Raw genomic sequence first — 19825 nt, 5'->3', positions numbered from 1 at the left:
CAAAGTCTACTGGGCCCAGCATCCTGTCTCCAACCGTGACCAATCCAGGTAACCATTTAAGTAACTGTATACAACAGACTACATGGCATCGTTTCATTTATTTATGCTAGTTATTTTACTGTAATCTGTAAACGATGCATCATCTAAGATCACTGTATATCATACCATGAAGTTCAGCAAGAGGTCATCTCATTTTAACATTGTAAAAAGCTATTTCTAAATGCATGTTTTGACTTTTTTTTCTCAGTGCTCCAAATAGTTTTATGCCTGCCCTTGCTTTTCTTAACTGAATTGTGCTATTACAAAGCACAAACATAAGTGGTATAAAGTGATATGTGGCAAGTCACTTGCATGACGCAAACGTCTAAGCATGGACCAGCTTAATAGTAGCGCCATGAGCAAGATCTCTGTTTGATTACTTGATCCAGCTTCTGATCATCAACCTGGAAGGAGGAGCTAGGAATGCTGTAGGGGTGGTAATTAGTTTTCTGGTGAGAGAATACTAGTCATCACATAACAGACATACCTACAGGTGAGTTTCAAAATATAAGAAATCCATACTGGGTCAAACTCTAGGTCCATCAAGTTCAGCATCCTGTCTTCAACAATGACCTATTAGGATTACGTAGATAAGTACCCAACAAATCCCAACAGGGAGATCCAATCCCTGTTGTTCACTCCCAGCAGTATAAGACTGCATTCCCCAAGCTTACCTAGCTAACAGCCCTATCTTCCAAAAAAAATTGTCAAAATCATTAACTTCAGCTATACTATCAGCCTTGGTTACATCTTCCAGAAAATAATGCCACAGCTTAATTGTGCATTGAATAAACATACAAATTTGTTTTAAATCTTCTACCAGTTAGGATTAGGGAAGACTGAATGAAAATATTTGAAAAGGTCAATAATTGTTATTTATCCACCCCACTCATGATTTTATTAATTTCTATCATATTCTTTCAATCATCTCATCGCCAAGTTGAAGAGCCCTAACCTATTTAGCTTATCATAAGGGAGCCATTCCATACCTTTTAACATTTTTGTTGCCCATCTCTGTGCATTTTCAAGTTTGCAATATTTGTTTTGAAATAAGGCAACCAGACTTGTATACAATACTCAAGATGCAGTCATAACGGATTATTAGAGGCATAATATTTTGAAAGGAATAGAGAATATAACATTCTATTTGCATTTTTGATTGCTATTGCACACTGACCTGAGGATTTCAATACATTGTCCACAATGAATCCAAGTTTTTTTCATGAATGCTAAAATCTAATGCAAAGCCTAGCATTGTGTTCATATAGTTGAGATTACGTGTGCCACATTAAACTTTTATCTGCCATTCAGTTGCCCAGTTCCCCAGTCTCATAAAATTAGTCTGCTTGTGTTTTAACTACTTTGAATATCTTTGTGCTTTCTTCAATTTAGATCTCTGCACTTTTTCCTCCCTTTTCCAGATCATTAATGAGTATTTTAAACTCTGGTTCTAGCACAAATCCCTGGGGCACAACACTATTTATCTCTCTCTTTTGGGAGAACTAACAATTTAGGTCTATTCTTAATTTTTAATTCTGTAGTTTCCTCCTAAGCATGCACAAATATCAGATTTTGAAAAGCTAAAGATGTGGTCCCCTACCAAAGACTGTAGCTGTGATGACTGGGACAGAGGGAGATGGCTGGGACCTAACCCAAGAAAAACCCTAGTGGTTATTCAGTTTCACATCCTCTTTCCTTTGTCCTAAATGCTCATAATTGATACATGATGCTACAAACATCACATATTAACATGTGATGGCAATACAAGTATTGTGCAAATACATAAAATGAAACAACTGTATAATCTGGACAGTCCATACTAAACTGTGAAAATAAAATGTTAGATTTTCCAATCTAAACTAATCTCCTCAATGTCTGTAAAACACTGACATCATGTCCATGAGAATGGATAACAGGTGTCTGGAAAAGTGTTAATAGAATGGTTGAATTTCATGCTAGTGCTAAAGAAGCCAGGGTAAACAGCAGCTGCAGTTAAAGAACACTTTTTGTACTATAAAGGCCTGCTGAATACATTTTATGAGCTGTATCAGTATACAATAACAGTGATATATGGATCAAAGCCAGTTAGAAAAGGAGCCTGCTGGTTGTCCCCATGGCTCAGCTGTAGTGCTGCAGTCCAGAAGACTCAGGTTCCAATCTGTTCAGCAGGACTTGGGTGCATTGCAGAAGTGGTGCGTTCAAGTACCAGGAAGAGCAGGTAGACAGTGGCAACCCCTGCCAGGGAAGAAGGGGTTCAGTCTTACAGATTTTCCCCAGCAGCCCTTAAGTCAGTCATTGAGGCAAGGCATGGAAAGCACCCTTCTTCTGTACGGTTGTTTGTATGTTTTCCTCTGGAGACGGGGGAGGGGGGGGGCGCTCCATTGCTATAGATGGTGGTGAATAGCAGAGTGTTTCATTCCCAATCTTCAGACAAACCCTGTTATCTAAAATTAGTTATGATCTCTGCTATGTGTAGCAGCTGCAGGCTGGGATTGGAACTGGGGTTGCAATGTAGATGCATGTGGTTAGTTGCAAACAGCCACTGTTCTGCTGGTAGCAGGTCCTGTATCACCATGAAAGCCTCATTATGCAAACTATGCTGTGCAACCGTATTCTGTATACCTTGAACCTAGTTCAAACAATCAAGTTGGGAACCCAAATGCAACATCCTTAAATCAGCAAAAGCATTATAAAGCACTCCAACACAATGTTAAAATCATTATCTGAACACTCATCTAATCAAATCAAATATTAAAACATTTTTTTTTACTAAAGTTATTTTGTTTTCTTCACTGTTATAGTAGCACAAAGGGTGAGGAAATGCATGAATCAGCACCGCATTTCCCAACCTTTTCATGCCCAAGGCATGTGTCATACTCCAACATCCATGGAGCAGGTATTGTGAACTTGGGAGGACTCATATGGGCAAAAGAAGAGCTAGAGAAGCACTGAAAGCTCCACCAGTCTTCCAAATTTTAAAACAGACAAAGGGGGCAAAGACACACAGGAACCTGCTACAATGGACCAACTCCTTCTACATACAAATGCAGAAGAGAGAAGCTGATGTGATAAGGGCAGCTGGCTCAGTTAGTTACCTTGGCTGCCGCATGCAGATGCCAGAGCTCCTTTGCTGTTGCTGCTCCCAACACTCAAAGTAAGACACATCCAGTGCTCAGTGCGCACTCAGGAATATATCTCACTCAGCCTGGTGATAAGACAGAGGCTGGAAGGACTCAAGACAGGAAAGGAGGTGCTGAGTGCCATGTATGGGCTGCACAAAGTGGGTCCCAGCTATCTGGGCCCTGCATGCTGCCCATTAATCACAGTCTAAGGCTCATACTGTAGCTAGGAAGAGGTGGCATGCATAACTGCACATGTTCTTAGAAAGGTGCTCCTACACGTTTAAGAGCCACTGTTGGTGTCTCTTATTGATGCAAGGTGCTGAGAGCAGAGCCCAGTTGCTGGCTTGGATCTGAACATCAGGCAGTGGTGTCTTTTCCATGACACACCCAATTAGGTCTCAAGGCACACCAGTTGAGAAACAATGAATTAGACACATGTGTTACTGGCTCTTACACTAAAATCAAAATTTAAATTATTCTCTCACTTTTTACTGTAGCTGATGTTACAAGTAATTTAGTGTAATCATCTGAAGCAGACCATGTTAGCCCAGCACCTGTACAAGAAGAGAAAGAAGGTAAGGGAGTGTGGAAATACTTAGAATGTAGAGCTGAATAAAAGTTAATGCTCTCTTGCGCTGTATGCCAGTGCATTCACACGTTTGGCAACAGTCACAAGAACTTTAGGAAGAGTATGACTCCCACTACACACAACCCAATAATCATCTTACTTAAGTTGAAACTGACCAAATCAGCTTTTGAGAAAAGCATTCCACATTGCCTCAGATATTAATCCAACACTTGGTTTAGACAGACGTGATTGAGTTTTAAGCATTAACAAGGACAAGGAAGCCCTGATCTTTCTTACAGCCTTTTTCCAAAACAACAAACTTAGGCCATGTGCTTCAGCAACTGGTTGGTTATTTAAATCTTTCAAAGAAAAATACTGTCTTAATGTTTATATGTTTAATAAATCTGATCTTGCACAAACATGTTTTTATCTTATCTACAACAATTACAAATATGAAAGTTATGCAAGAATCAGCATCGTAAAAACCAGCAACTCCTAATTCCCCGAGGTGCAAAGATGCTATTGCTCTATAGAACACCCCCAATAATTAAGTTACTTGAGTTGGATGTGTCAACATTTGGAATGAGTAGTTGATGGCAATCTTGTAATGTGCAAGAAAAGGGTAGTTCTTTCAGACTGTTTCAGGGTAAACATTGCTTTCTTCCCAAATGTCTTCTCAGACACTTGGTTCTCAAAGGAAAAAACATTGCTAATTTATCTTGACTTGGGATTCATAAATATTTCTTCAGCCAAATGTGTGCAGCATTCCATGTTACTTGTAATTGCTTTCTGTTAGTATGAACTGCTCAGCAGCTAGGCCTGCAAAACTAAAACCCAACTATCTTCTGTTCCTTCTATGCTCCAATCCAATAAATAAAAAATAAATGGCAAGAACACTAAGACTGATCAGAAAAGAGAAATAGTTTTAAATATTTAAAATTCAATTAGACAAAGTATTACCATATCAATCTGGTAAAATGCATAGTTTAAAAATGAGATTTTTGTAAGGGGAGAATCAATTTCTAGCCATCAAATTACTATGGAATCTTAACATTTAACAAACCATAAACATAAAAGAATAAGTTCTATGATTTCAGTAGCTACATAAGAATCTTAAAGCAGGTAGTTAAATATACTTCGTTAATTCAAGAACTACACCTGAACACTGCATTTCTCAGAAGAAGCCTTCTCTGCATCAAAGATGCCTACATTTCTATTCAACAGAGTATTTTCCATGAAGTCTCCCTTATGTAGGAGGTTGTGAGCACAAACAGTTTATGTGATTATTGAAGGAACAGGGGTGGGGGTACTTTGATCACAACCGCCTTTTGCTCCTATACTGCACCTATTGATGTGCAAGTTACAATTACTCTACAATTTCTAATTAAGGTTCAGTTAAAGCTTATAAAACAGATTCCTCCGGGTTCCTGGGACTGAATAGAATGCTTGAATTTCAGACAGATATTCATTGGTTTCCATTTGCAGGCCCTTATTATACTGGTTACTCTGTGTGCACTACATTGGTTCATATGGTCCACACACAGCTGTACAAATTTACAGGGTTTTTTTTCCAGATCTTTTGGGGCTTCCATCTTTACCAGAATCAGTCTCCCTTGGCCTCCACCACCAGAAAATCTTTTATTTGCAACTATCCAGGGTTTTCCTCCCCATATTATATTCCCCTTACTTTGCCTAGCCACTGCAGAGGCAGTCCTCAACTAGGGTCCACTAACCAACACCATTTAAGTAAGCAGTCATTGACCCTGTATCTAATCCCTAGTGATCAGCACTCCCTCGCTCCAGGGATTGTGAATACTGCCTTTGCATCAACTCCAGGCCAAGTGAGCAGAAGTGTGGCCCAAGAATCATACCCAGGTCTAGTATAACAGTACTTGTCACTGAGCCACCAGGCTGACCCAGTTCTATTACTCAGAGATCACAACAATCTAAGAACATAAGAATTGCCAGAGTGGGTCAGACCAAAAGGTCCATCAAGCCCAGTACTCTATCTTTGACAACAGCCATCCAGGTTACAAGTAGCCAGCAGGATCCCAAAGAATAGCTCCAATCCTTCTTGCTCATAACAAGGGAGAAGCAATGGCTAATAATTGCTTCTGGACTTTCCTCCAGAAATTTATCTAAACCCCTTTTAAAACCCAGTTATGCTAACTGATTTCATCACATCTTCTGGTAACAAATTCCACTAATTTAAATTCAGTGAAAAACCACGCTCAGATTTGTTTTCTATGTGCTACCTATTAGCTTCATGGTACTTCCTCTACTCCCACTTGAAATGGTAAATAATCATGCCCTGTTTACCCATTCCATCTCAAGCAAGACTTTATAGACCTTTATCATATCTCCTCTTGAAGTCTCTTTCCCAGGTTGAAGACCCCTAACCTTTTCAGTCTTTCCTTATAAGAAAGCCATCCCATCTCCTTATTTTGGTTACCAGTCTATGTACCTTGTCTAATTTTGCTATTTTTTTTTTTTTTTTTTTTTAGATAGGGCAACCAGAATGGCACATAATACTGAAGCTGTGGTTGCACCTTGGATGAATACAAAAGCATTATAAAATCCTGTTTTAATTTTCATTCCTTTCCTATTAATTATCACTATTTGCTTTTTGACCACTGCCACAAACGGGCCAAGGATTGAAAAAATATTGCCCACCATGACTCCAAGATACTTTTCCTAGCTGGTGATGCCTAATATGGAATTCAGCATAGTGTATCTACAGTTTGGATTATTCTTCCCTATATGCATCACTTTGCTCTTGTCGACATTAAATTTCATCTGTCATTTAGATGCCTAACCCCCCCCGGGTCTTGCAAGGTCCTCTTGCAATTTATCACAATTGGCTCATGACCTAGCAACTTGAAATAATTTTGTGTTACCTACGAATTTATCTCATAGAAACATAGAAATGACGGCAGAAGAAGACCAAACGGCCCATCCATTCTGCCCAGCAAGCTTTCAGTTATTTTTCTCATACTTATCTGTTACTTTGACCGCTGAGGTCAGGGCCCTTATTGGTAACTTTTTGGTTCTAATTTCCTTCCACCCCTGCCATTGATGTAGAGAGCAGTGCTGGAGCTGCATAAAAGTGAAGTATCCAGCCTAATTGGTTAGGGGTAGTAACCGCTGCAATAAGTAAGCTATTCCCACTCTTATTTGTTTACCTAGATTGTGCAATTTAGTCATTGTTGTCTGAATATAAATCCTCTTATCTTCATTCCCCCCTGCCGTTGAAGCAGTAAGCTGTGCTATATATGTATTCAAAGTAAGTTTCAGGCTTAATTGGTTTGGGGTAGTAACCGCCGCAACAAGCAAGCTACTCCCACGCTTATTTGTGAATGCAAATCCTTTGTCCCACATTTCCTCTTGCTGTTGAAGCATAGAGCAATGTTGGAGTCGCATTAACTGTGTGTATGTTTATTAATAAGGGTATTAATCACCAGGTAGTAGCCATCATTCCCGCAAGCCACCCCCATGCCTCTTCTCTTCATTCACATCCTCCAGACTTTATGGATCCACAGTGTTTATCCCACGCCCCTTTGAAATCCTTCACAGTTTTAGTCTTCACCTCTTCCTCCAGAAGGGCATTCCAGGCATCCACCACCCTCTCTGTGAAGAAATACTTCCTGACATTGGTTCTGGGTCTTCCTCCCTGGAGTTTTAAATCGTGACCCCTGGTTCTGCTGATTTTTTTGCAATAGAAAAGGTTTGTCGTTGACTTTGGATCATTAAAACCTTTCAAGTATCTGAAGGTATGTATCATATCACCCCTGCTCCTCCTTTCCTCCAGGGTATACATATTTAGATTCTTCAATCTCTCCTCATAAGGCATTCGCTGAAGACCATATACCTTTTTGATCGCCCTTCTCTGGACCACCTCCATCCTGTCTCTGTCCCTTCGGAGATACGGTCTCCAGAACTGAGTCCAGGTGAGGCCTCACCAAGGACCTGTACAAGGGGATAATCACTTCCCTTTTCTTACTCGATATTCCTCTCTCTATGCAGCCCAGCATTCTTCTGGCTTTAGCTATTGCCTTGTCACATAGTGTCTAACGATCTGAAGTCGGCGAAACAATCACCCCAAGTTCTCTCTCCTGCTCCGTGCACATCAGCCCTTCACCCCCCATCGAATACATTTCTTTCGGATTTCCACACCTCATATGCAAGACTCTGCACTTCTTGGCATTGAATCTCAGCTGCCATATCTTCGGCCAGTCTTCCAGCTTCCTTAAATCCAGTCTCATTCTCTCCACTCCTTCCAGCATGTCCACTCTGTTTGTGTCATTCTCTTTAACATGTTCTTTATAAATACATTAAAAAGCACTGGTCCCAGTACAGATTCTTGGGGTACTCCACTATTTTGCTTTCTCCACTGAGAGAAACTACCATTCAGTCCTGCTCTGTCTCTCCTATCCTTGGCCTGTTACCAATCCACAATAGGATACTGCCCCATCCCATGATATTTAAATGATCATCTCATGAAGTACTTTGTTAGATGCCTTCTGAAAATCTAAATATGCTATATATCAACCCACTCTGGTCATGTTAACCCCTTCAAAGAAGTCTTAGATTTGTAAGGTAAGACTTTCCTTTGCTACATCCATGTTGGTTCTGCCCCATTGGTCTTGTGTCTATCCAGATGCCAAGTAATTTGGATCTTCAGAATAGCCTCTACCATTTTGCCCAGCACTGATGTCAGACTTACCAGTCTGTAGCTTCCCAGATCAGCCCTGCAGCCCTTTTTAAAAATGAAGTAGCTAATTTGAATGATTAGTGATTACTAGCAATAAGTCTGCAATTTTATTTTTGAGTTCTTTCAGAACTCTGTTGTGTATATCATCCAATCTCTGTGATTTGTTATTCTTTAGTTAGTCCATTTTCTCCTGGTTCACCCTCAAAGAATGTTTCCAGTGTGGTAATCTCCACACAAAGCTCTTCAGTAAAAAACAAAAACAAACAAAAAAAAAAAGCAAAGAATTCATTTAGTTTTTCTGCTTTGGACTTGTCTTCCTTAAACACTCTTTAGAGTGAGAGAAAAGCCCTGCATGAATTGACTTTCAGTCTCTTGCTACAGGCATAGAGGGAACAGATGGTTGAGAATCTGATGTATGCACAAGACAATATTAAGTATGAACTGCACAAATACTCTATACAAGTTTCCAAACCTGTTGAATGTGTCATACTAAAGATCTCTAACAAATCAAGAAACAAACATCACTGTGGCCATAGGCAGCAAACAAGAAAATATTGGCTTCTACAATGAACAGCAAAATTTTCTTTCCGTGTACACATCACACCAATTTTAAACTAGAGAATCAAAACCTGTATTGAGAACTGTTCACACAGACATTCACATTACAGCTAGGGATTAAAAGAGGAGGAAAAGGAATCCAAAATCAATAAATTATAAAGAAAACACCATAGAACTATACTTATCTATACAGAGTCAATTCTGATGCAGGAGCAAGTTAATTAAGTTATGAAGGGTTTAGATGCAGCAATAGACACCAAGTCCAGTTGTTTCTTATTGCTGAATGCATCATTGTTCTAGCTCAGAGTTTCTTCTCTCCCCCACTGTTTATATAAAATTACACAGACCCCTTTGGCTCAGTGTAACCTTCGTTACACAATACCCAGCCTAAAACTAAACTATAGAAAGTAATACTTTGTTTTAGCTTTTAAATTCATAAATTTGGTTGCCAACACTTAAACAAAAACAAAATTTAAAATTTGCATATGTATAGTTTTAACTTGTCCTACATCTGCAAAATTTATAGGTCAGTTCCACGGGATTGTCTTTTGGATATGTGCACATTTCATTTATCTGTGTTCGTTAGCCAAGTCCCAATTCACTGACTGTTCATTCAATATGAGATTCGATTATGTCACAGGTGTTGAGTGCCTTATTTGTATGCATAAAAGGCTAAAACCAGCTTAAAACAGCATTGCAAATGGTGAATTTAGACTCTCTCAAATGAGTGCTGCATTTTCACTTCATTTCACGTCCCCAATACATCAGTGAATATATTTTAACATTTTACCAATAAGTATACTTAAGACAAGTGTGCATGAATTTGTTTCACTTTTTGTTCATGCAATACACTTGCAAAAATTCATAATACCTGAACTCTTACTGGGGTTGTAGTGTTGCACATCCATTTTCAGTTGTGCATATGATTTACAATCCCCACCCATGTGCACATAACCAAAACAGACACCATCTATAATTACCAATTAAAGGTTTTAATTTGCTGGAGCCTGAATGGAGATTTTGTGTAACCATTATTTTGTTCATATGTGTGAATGAAACTGCCTAGAAAGATGGAATATCAGTTTCAATTTGAGTGTTACTGCTAGACGTGTCTGCATGTCATCATTGGCTGCTGGGAGAGCAGCCTTTTCAGACATTAAAACCACATCTCATTGGCCAGAGATGAGGTAACGCATGATTACAGAGGTGTGTCTGAAATTCTATAAACAATAAGTTTGATATAGAACTATATTACCTACTTTCCAGAACATGCCCCTTCATCTGCACGTATACTGAGTCCAAAAGGATCCCAGTTACGATCCTCTTTGACCCCCCCCTGAAGTGCTCTCAAAATATAGTGTGGAAAGGCTAAACCAAAGTTAATGGGGAGCGGGGGGGGGGGGGGGGGGGTGTGTGAAATATATGGACATAGAGAGGGCCTCATATTTTACTTGTCAGAAAGTAGGATAAACATGTATGAAATATTTAAGTTATTAAATGTAAATTAAATCCAAATATTAAACACATAAGCCCAATCTGATATTATCCATGACATTTCAGGTATTTTGGTGCTTGACATGATTTGCAATGAGACTATTTTTCATAACCTCAGCAGGGTAGGGTCTCCAAATGGGTTTTCTACATACCATTACAGGAATGAACCTCATTTGTAAAGCAGGGTATGTTAGGTATAATCTCAGTCTTTCAAATTTACCAAGAATGATGTTCTCATTCTTGAATTGGGATAAAGAGAGCTTCCTTCTGGAATTTATATGATGTACAATATATAGGTGCTTGAAAGTTCTTTTTAATTAAGCCAGTGGCTCCTAACCTGTGTTACATACTTATTGATGTCATTTGCATATCTTGCTCTGAACTAATAGCAGCTTTAACAGTACCCAATATCAATTTATTGCCTTTGGTTCAAATTCTACTTGTTAAACTAAATTGAACTTAATGAAAATGAATTGGTTGTAAATATGCAAATAGTGCATGGCCTGCCATTAAATAAAACTTAGCTGTGACGGTTAAACCACTTAGTCAAAGCCACATGTCACACTAAGGCGTGTGAGAACAATTGTCTTATTTTCATTACAGCTATGTACTATCCTATATTTTATCTGGTAAATCAAATGGCATAGGCATTTTCAAAAGGTTGACCTTCAGAAAATCACTAGCCTGATTACAGACAGCCTGACCACTAAAGCACATTGCATTCCCCATTCCTACAGAACCAATTTGTGTACAGTCCTTTCATGAACATCTGCCACTAGCTTGTGCACAACCAGATATGCAATTGCAGTTATGACAACCTACTAGCAATGGCACACATTTTAGCAAGGTCTGACGGATTTAGGATTATTTTCCATATGCCACTGCGAATGTCATATTTAAAAATTCCAGTGACATTTGACAATATCTGAGATTGCACAGCCAAAATAAATGACGTACTTTACAAGCAAGCTTTTTTGGCATTCCAACTATTTCTATCATGAAAGACAACGAAGTACCACAACTAAGTACAAATTCTCATTCTCAGTAAAGCCTCTTTTTATGCCTTCATTTTTGCTGTACTTATAATTGCAAATAGCAAGATTAAATAAGGACACAAGATAAAACTCAAGCTGTTGCAATGTGTAAATTGCAACATTGGTGTGTTAATCACTGCCCATCACACTCCAAAAATAATTTGTATTACTTTTTTGTGACAATTACTGATTTGTTTCTTTAGGGTATATTTTCAGTATCCACTAAAAACTGTGCTTTAATAACCTTAATTGAAGACAAAATACAATAATGATTTTCTCATGGGATGCAAAGACAATTTTGTTTCCCACTGGTAAGCTTGTCTACATGTGTAAAATGGCGTGCTAAGCATTGCTGAGCCTGTGTGTAAAAGTATGCATGTTGGCCAAATCTGCAGGCTCCACGTCTCTCTATCCACTTGGGAAAATACATGCGCTTTACTTTCAGCTGTTAAAAGGGGCATTTCTAGAGGCCAGGGGAGGTATTCAGTTGTGTCTTTTTCCCATTATTTTTGATGGGCCTTACACTACTATACCTGATTCAGTGCCTACACAAATTCTACACTCTTGACCATTTTTATTTTGTTGCAGAAGTGCTCAGACGTACATACATTTAAACAAATATTTTTTTTTCCATTCAACACACCATACTCCATGCTGTTTGTGACCAAATATGTTTTATTGGAGGACCAAGCATATATCGTTGTGCTCATAAGTTTACATGCCCCTGGCAGAATTTGTAAGGTGTAGCATTTTAAGAAAACATGAGTGATCAGACAAAATGTGTCAGTTTAATTTGAAACACATTTAAAATAACTTTATGCATCACAGAAGAGCACAAATTACAGCAATAAAGCAAATAATAAAATGGTCCTCTTCAAAAGTTTACATACCCTTGAATGTTTAGGCTGATAATATACTCAAGTTGACACATACAAATTGAGATGGCTATTAAGGGTAGGTATCCACACCTATGCCTTGTCAATGAGTTTCTTAGCTCTTGAGAAACCATGGTGCATTTCATCCAGTGCTGCACTGACTTTGGTGATTACTGAAGCATGGGGAAAGCAAAAGAACTGTCAAAGGATCTGTGAGCAAAAGTAGCCCAACTTTATAAATCAGGAGGATATAAAAAGCTATCCAAAGATTTGGAAATGTCAATCAGAATGGCTCAAACTCTGATCAAGAAGTTGAAAATTATGGGTTCGGTTAATACCAAGCCAGACCAAGATTTCAGACAACTGCTAGGAAAATTTGTTGAGATGCAAAGAAAAACCTACAAGCAACTTAAAAAGTGGGTGTTTCAGCATGCACAAGAAGGATACTTGAACAAAAATGGGCTGCATGGTAGAGTTGCCAGAAAAAAAGCCATTGCTGCACCACCCAACAGCCTGCTTTCAATACGCCAAACAGCACCTAGAGAAGCCTCAAAACTTCTGGAACAAAAGTTGGAGTGATGAGACCAAATTGAACTTTATGGTCACAATCATAAATGTTATGTTTGGAGGAGTCAACACCATCCCTATCGTGAAGCCTGGAGGAGGATCTCTTCTGTTTTGGGAGTATGTGAGCTACAGCCACACAGGGAATTTAGTCAAAATTGATGGCAGGATGAAAGCAGCATCTTATCCAACAATATTGGAGAATTTGCATTCAGCCAGGAAACTGCATATGGGGTGGGGTACCCTTGGGCTTTTCAATATGACAAAGATCCGAAACATAAGGCCAAGTCAACCTTTCAGTGCCTGCAGCAGAAGAAAGTGAAGGTTATGGAGTAATCATCATGGTCTCCTGACCTCAGTATAATTGAGCAACTTTGGGGAAAACTCAAACATGCTAGACAACCAAAGAGTTTACGGGATCCAGAGGCTTTTTGCTAAGAGGAATGGCAGTTTTACAAGAGAAAATAAAGAAGCTCATCTGAACTGTAGCAAAAGACTGCAAGCTGTCATTGATGCAAAAAGGGAGCAATATCAATATTAAGAACTAAGGATATGTAAACTTTTGAACAGGACCATTTTATTATTTCCTTTATTGCTATGTTTAATGATTGTGCTATTCTGTGATGCATAAAAGTTTAATTTGAAACAAAATTAGGCATGCTCGTTTTCTTAAAATGCTATACACCTTACAAATTCTGGCAGGAGTATGTAAACTTATGAGCACAACTGTATGTATAAACAAAACTGAAACCCAACAACTGGATGTCTCTAGCCCCAACTCAGTACTTGGTGAAAGCACCTTTGGCAGTAATAGAACTGTGAGTTTGTTGGGATAGTCTCCACCAACTTTGCATACCTAGATTGTTCAATATTAGGCCATTCTTCTTTACAAAACAGTTCAAGTTCTTTCAAGTTCCTTTGGGAGTACTGATGGACAGCAAGACATGTCAGAGATCAGATATTGGATTGAGGTCAGAGCTCTGATTGGGCCACAACTTTTTGTTCCTTAGCCGCTCCAATGTAGCTTTGGTGTGCTGCTTCAGGTTGTTTTCATGCTGAAAGGTGAACGTCTGTCCCAGTTTTAGCCCTTTTTTTTTGGCTGAGAACAGCAGGTTTTCAAGTATTTTTCTGTACCTTTTTCCATTCATTGTTCCTTCTATCCTGAAAAGTGCCCTAGGCCCTGCCAAGAAACATCCCCATAACTTGACACCATTTCCGGGATAGTGTCCTCTGGGTGATGTGCTGTGTTGTGTTTAAACCAAACATATTGCTTTTCCTTCAGGCTAAAAAGTTCTATTTTAGTTTTGCCAGACCACAAAACTTTTTGCCACACGACTATAGTATCCCTTGAGTATAGCAAATGTTGCTTACCTGTAACAGGTGTTCTCACAGAACAGCAGGATGTTAGTCCTCACATATGGGTGACATCACAGGATGGCGCCCTGTACGGAAAACTTTTGTCAAAGTTTCTACAAAGCTTTGATTGACACTGGCACACTGAGCATGCTCAGCCTGCAATTATCCCTGTGACCACAGGTGTCTCCCTCAGTCTTGTCTTATAGCAAAAAGCGCAAGCGAAACTAAAATAAAAGTGAAAACGTATACAGACCCAACTCCGCGGGGTGGCGGGTGGGTTTCGTGAGGACTAACATCCTGCTTTCCTGTGACAGGTAAGCAACATTTGCTTTCTCACAGGACAAGCAGGATGGTAGTCCTCACATATGGGTGAGTACTGAGCTGAGGATGCCCGAGAGTGCACCAAATGCACCCAGGACGCGCAAAAGGCGCAATGACGGGGGTGGAATTTGGAACGGAGGGCATTCTGAAACCCTTAACGGGTTTGTGGAAGGATGTTGGGTAATTAAACCGAAAAGAATAGGAATAGACGGACTGGCCAAACATGGAGCATGCCGGCTAGTCATATCTAAGCAATAATGGCTGCGAAGGTATGGCGAGAGCTCCAGGTTGCAGCCTGATAAACATGTACAAGCAGCAGCGGCCGAGGGGAAGCTATTGAGGCTGTGGCGGACGCTACAGAGTGTGGTTACACACAGGGTTGTAGTGAAATGCCTGCTTGTTGGTAGGAAAAGAGAAACAGACCGTCAATTAGGAGGAATAGGTCTGTTTGCCCACTGGAACTCACAGCTTGACTCTTGCCACAGAAGGAGAGAGTTAGGTGGAATTCCTATGGAGTGTAGTGCGATCTAGATAGAATGCAAGTGCACTATTACTGTCCAAGGAGTGGAAAAACCCTCTCACATTGGTGAGAGAGAGGTGTTGGGAAAAATGGGCAGATATATTCTGAGTAAGGTGAGATGCAACGTCTACCTTAAGGATATGAAGTTGAATACGTAAAACCACTGGGTCACGGAGGAACGCAGGGTTGGATGAGTATGTAACAAAGTGTGTAACTCACTGACCCTGTTGGCAGAAGTGATGTTTATGTGACTGTGGTGTCCAGAAGTGTTGTATAAGGGATTTATGGCAGTGACAGTAATCCCAGGTAATAAATTTACAGTGAGTCATGAAGAAGTTAGAGCTCCTAGCGTGGACTGACTGTGGTTATGCAGCTGTCCATGCAAGGAAAAGCATGAATGATGTACTCCGTAGAGAAACAGCAGTCACCGATAGTGATTCAATGAAATACCCCAGTTGCCGAAGCTGGTGCAACCAGCAGAGCTTGGGATTGTAATATTGTTGACTCACCATGAAGCACATAGAAAGATTAGAGGTAATGTACTTACTGCGATATGGAAGCATGGTGACTAGAGATACCATTTTACCTTTGCCTTCTGAAGAAAGTTGGTATTTCTGAGGTCCAGGATGGATGGATAGTAACTACTTTCTGTTGAAAGAAAGAATAGTGTAATTAAAACTCCCCAACCCCCCTCCCTCCTGCGCTTTGTAGCGTCTGGGGGAGTGTACCGTGAACCTTGGTACAAAGTGGGGTGGCCGCTCTGATATCCGGCAATTTGGGAAAACTGGAGGTGTCCAACTGGCGGGCCTGATGTAATCTGGATATCATGTAACCTCCCACGGGAGCGTGAGCGGTAAAGTCTTACCCGCATTTATGTGTGCTATACAAGGAAACATCAAGACCTGTTGTCAGGCTTCGAGGAGGACTTGCACCTGAGGTAGTATTTGCTGGATCTCGTGTTTAGCAGATCAGCGAATGCATCTGGAACTTCGGTTCTGAATTAGGAACCAGAAGCCAGAGTATTAATCAGTAGAGTCCTGTTGCTGAAAACAGGAGGATGTCCTGATGCAATCCCAAAGAAATGATAGAGAGGTTCTCTTGGTATTGTGGCTGACATAGCTGGCAATAGCGATATGTGACACTAATACGGTTCTTGGAAGGTAGATGACCTAGAACATTTTGAACCATGTGGCCCGAATTAGAGAACACATCTCAATGGGAATGCCGCAGAAGCGGGATTAGAGTACTTACCATCCGATGTGGATCGCTGAAGGACGAGCCAGTGAAGATTGCTGGTTCCTTGGATTTCAGGAGTCATTGAGGGGTAGCCTGTCGGACGTAGACGTCCGTCTCAACTCTGAAACCTGGTATGGTAGCGCAGGTAGAGAGGAGACAGGCTGGGCATGGCTGGCGCTACCACAGTAATTTGTGGAGGGCCACAATCCCACACCGATGTCTGTGGGGCATGCCTCGGGAACAGGGGAGCCATTTTTGACTCGTGAACCCAGCCCTCATCGCAGCGGCTCGATGTCTCGTGATGCCAGTTCAGAATTCTTTGGAACTCGTTCGGTGTTTCTGGAGCACCAAGGACTGCCAGCACTGTGCGGAACAGTGGCGATGGCAGTGGTGATGTTGCTCGGCCCGGGCATTCTCCAGCACCGAGAAGGATAGCATCGATGTGCTGGTTGGCGTCTGTGGCGGACGGTCACAGTCTCTGTGACACTCAGTGCCACGGTGCTCGGCCCTGTCTTTCCCCAGCGCAGAGGTGGATGCCCTCGCTGTCTTGGATGGCGAATGATGACGGACTGTCAGCATGCCTGCACTGCTCCTGGCACTATGTAGTGCCATAGGCTAATACGGGGCTTTAATAAGAACCCAAAGCATGGAGCACTGTGTTTAGGCGAGGGCATTATGTGGAGGTGCTATGTCGGTATTGACCGTGTCGATGGCGGCCGAAGTGGCCGCGAGGGAATCGTCAAAAATATATGTGAAAAAACGTCAATGACCCGGGCAGAGCAACGATAACAGTGACTGAAGCACTGACGGCATCGGCATAGGTATCTATGGAAACGATGTGGCATCGAATAATCGAAAAAACATCGTTGGCATCGGAAAAATGATACTGGCATAGACAGAAACATTGAAGACACCGATGGAAACGACATTAGCATGGATGCCGTCGATTGGATCGACCCTGGCATGGATGCCGACGGGATTGACCCTGCCATCGATGGACGTGCTCTGGGTGACGATGGCATTGACCCAGGCATGAATGGCACCGACTGCATCCATCCGGGGGATGATGGCACTGATGAAACCCAAGGAAAAATCAGTGCCATGGATGAAAAACATGGATGGCAATGATAGAAATGATGCAGGGACCGATGTCATCAGTGTACCACAAGGGAAAGGGTACAGATTGCATCGAAGAATCCAGGACGGTCTAAAAGGGGGTACCGATGGTAGTGATGGGGGCATCGACTGTGCGAGGGTACAGAGGAAATCGAAGGACCTGAAATCGCAGGGGCCCTGGCGGCAACGGAAACCGTGGAAGTCCTTATCCCACTAGCGCTAATAACCAGGCAGAGTGTCACAGAGGGACACTCGCAGGCTATGTGTGACTAACTAAAAACATAGGGAGAGGGAAGGCCGCAGTCGGTTGGCAGGCCAAGGAGGTGACAGGAACAGACCGAAAAACAGGGCATAGTATTCACCGAGCGTCGAATAAATGTACATGAAGGGAGACCCATGCAGGGAAAAAGTGTTTGTGAAGTAAAAGTTTAAGTGTTTCCATGATAAAAAATTGTTAGAATTTCTCACAGAGCTCCTAACCGCTATGCTTACTGCAAAGCGGAAAAAAAGACTGAGGGAGACACCTGTGGTCACAGGGATAATTGCAGGCTGAGCATGCTCAGTGCACTCAGTGTCAGTCAAAGCTTTGTAGAAACTTTGACAGAAAGGTTTTCCGTACAGGGCTCCATCCTGTGATGTCACCCATATGTGAGGACTACCATCCTGCTTGTCCTGTGAGAATCCTTTATATACTTCAAATGGGATTCAAGGTGAGCTTTCTTGCTTTTTTTTTTGCCACCCTATCACACAGGTCAGATTAATGAAGTGCTTGAGATATTTGTTGTCACATGCATTTTTTGACAAGTCCTGGCCATGGAAGCACGTAGCTCTTTCAAATTTGCCATTAGCTTCTTGGTTGCCTCTCCAATTGGTCTCCTTGCATCCAATTTAGATGGATAACCTGATCTAAGCATGGTCTTGGTGGTGCTATACATCTTCCACTTCTTAATAAGCATCTTGACTTCACTCCGAAGGGTATTCAAGGACTTTGCAATTCTTTTATACCCAACCCTAGACCTGTGCCTTTCCCACAACTTTGTCCTGAATTTCTTTTGAAAGCATTTTGGTGCTCATGGTTGGGTATTTGCTTTGAAATGCACTACCAGCCAACAGAATAAACTGGAATGCTGACTTTTGTCATCATGTAAATCAGTTCAATTTAATACAGGTGGGGCCAATTCGCTTGGAGTGTGCTTTTTAAGGTGACTAGTTACAACAGAGCTTTAAGTATTTAGGATTGCTACAGATATGGACAGACGCTTATCCAACCAAGCAAGTTCATGTTTTTATTTCTACTTCGTTTTCTAAGGAATTCTAGAATATATTTTTCACTAGGCACTTGTGGATGTGTGGATACATTGAAAAAAATATTGTTTAATGCATTTTATTTTCAGGTTATAAAGCTACAAAAGGTGAATATTTTGAAAAGGGGTGTATATTTCTTATAGCCACTGTCCTTGACCAGAGTTTGGGTGACCTAATCAAATGAATGCTCTAGCATCTAACTTTTGTAAAATATTGAAAGAACAAAGTCAGTGAACAACAGAAAGAGACCAAAATGGTCCGTCTGCCCATTTTTGGATTGCATTAGTTCTCATATGAAATCCAATACTAATTCCCTTTCCCAACATCTTTTACCTGACTTCTCAACCTCTTCTCCTACTACTCCATATCCTCCCCAGCACTAACAAAATCTGTTACAGTGATGGCCTCCACTACCTCCCCTTTGGCCATTTCAGGTCTTGTCATCTTCAACTTTGCTTAATATTTAAGCACTCAGGTACCTGCCATTTTAAAATCCAGTCTCTCCATGCAATTTGGCTTTAACTATAGTACTCCATGCAAGTTCCCCAGCCTCACTGGAGGTCCAATACACCATCTGCCACTGTGGTTTAGGATTATAACCGCAGGTTACCCAGATGCTTTCTAGGAAGCACAATACAGTATACTAATATTTTTTTTGGGCTGAAACTGCTGCCTCATGCAGGTTATCCCAATGCTTCTTTGTAACACAAGGTTGCTGTGGGCTGTACCCACCACTTTATGCAGGTCGCCCAGTGCTCCAATCCTACCCTCTTGCCACCAGGGATCCGCTGTGAATATCCCAGGTTTTCAGTTCTGCTATTATAGGGAATTCCAGGCATTTACTACCTTTTCCGTGAAAAAGCATTTCCTTGAAGCTCTGTCACAAACCCTAATTCTACAGCTTTTATATTAAAAAAAAAAAAAGTTTGCTTCTTGTTCATCAATACCTTTTAGATATTTAAATCTCTATTGTTCCCCCTTTCCTGGTCTCTCCTTAAGGGTATAC

At 40.9% G+C, this 19825-nt stretch overlaps 1 protein-coding gene across 8 annotated transcripts in view; it reads right to left on the bottom strand.

Annotated features, from left to right (window-relative positions):
- The window catches only part of DIDO1 (death inducer-obliterator 1), a 286952-nt gene that overhangs the window by 53757 nt on the left and 213370 nt on the right, over nucleotides 1-19825 (bottom strand). For 6 of the 8 annotated variants that reach the window (XM_029613326.1, XM_029613323.1, XM_029613329.1 and 3 more), the window contains one exon: nucleotides 3647-3715. The exons of the other annotated variants lie outside the window; for them this stretch is intronic. In XM_029613326.1, coding sequence (XP_029469186.1) covers nucleotides 3647-3715 — 69 coding nt within the window. The remainder of the gene's footprint in view (nucleotides 1-3646; nucleotides 3716-19825) is intronic. 8 annotated transcript variants of the gene reach the window in all.

The sequence above is a fragment of the Rhinatrema bivittatum genome, chromosome 8 (genome assembly GCF_901001135.1).
Source record: "Rhinatrema bivittatum chromosome 8, aRhiBiv1.1, whole genome shotgun sequence".
NCBI lineage: Eukaryota > Metazoa > Chordata > Amphibia > Gymnophiona > Rhinatrematidae > Rhinatrema > Rhinatrema bivittatum.
The sequence above is the reverse complement of the archived record's forward strand: the minus strand, read 5'-3'. Positions and strand labels throughout refer to the sequence as shown.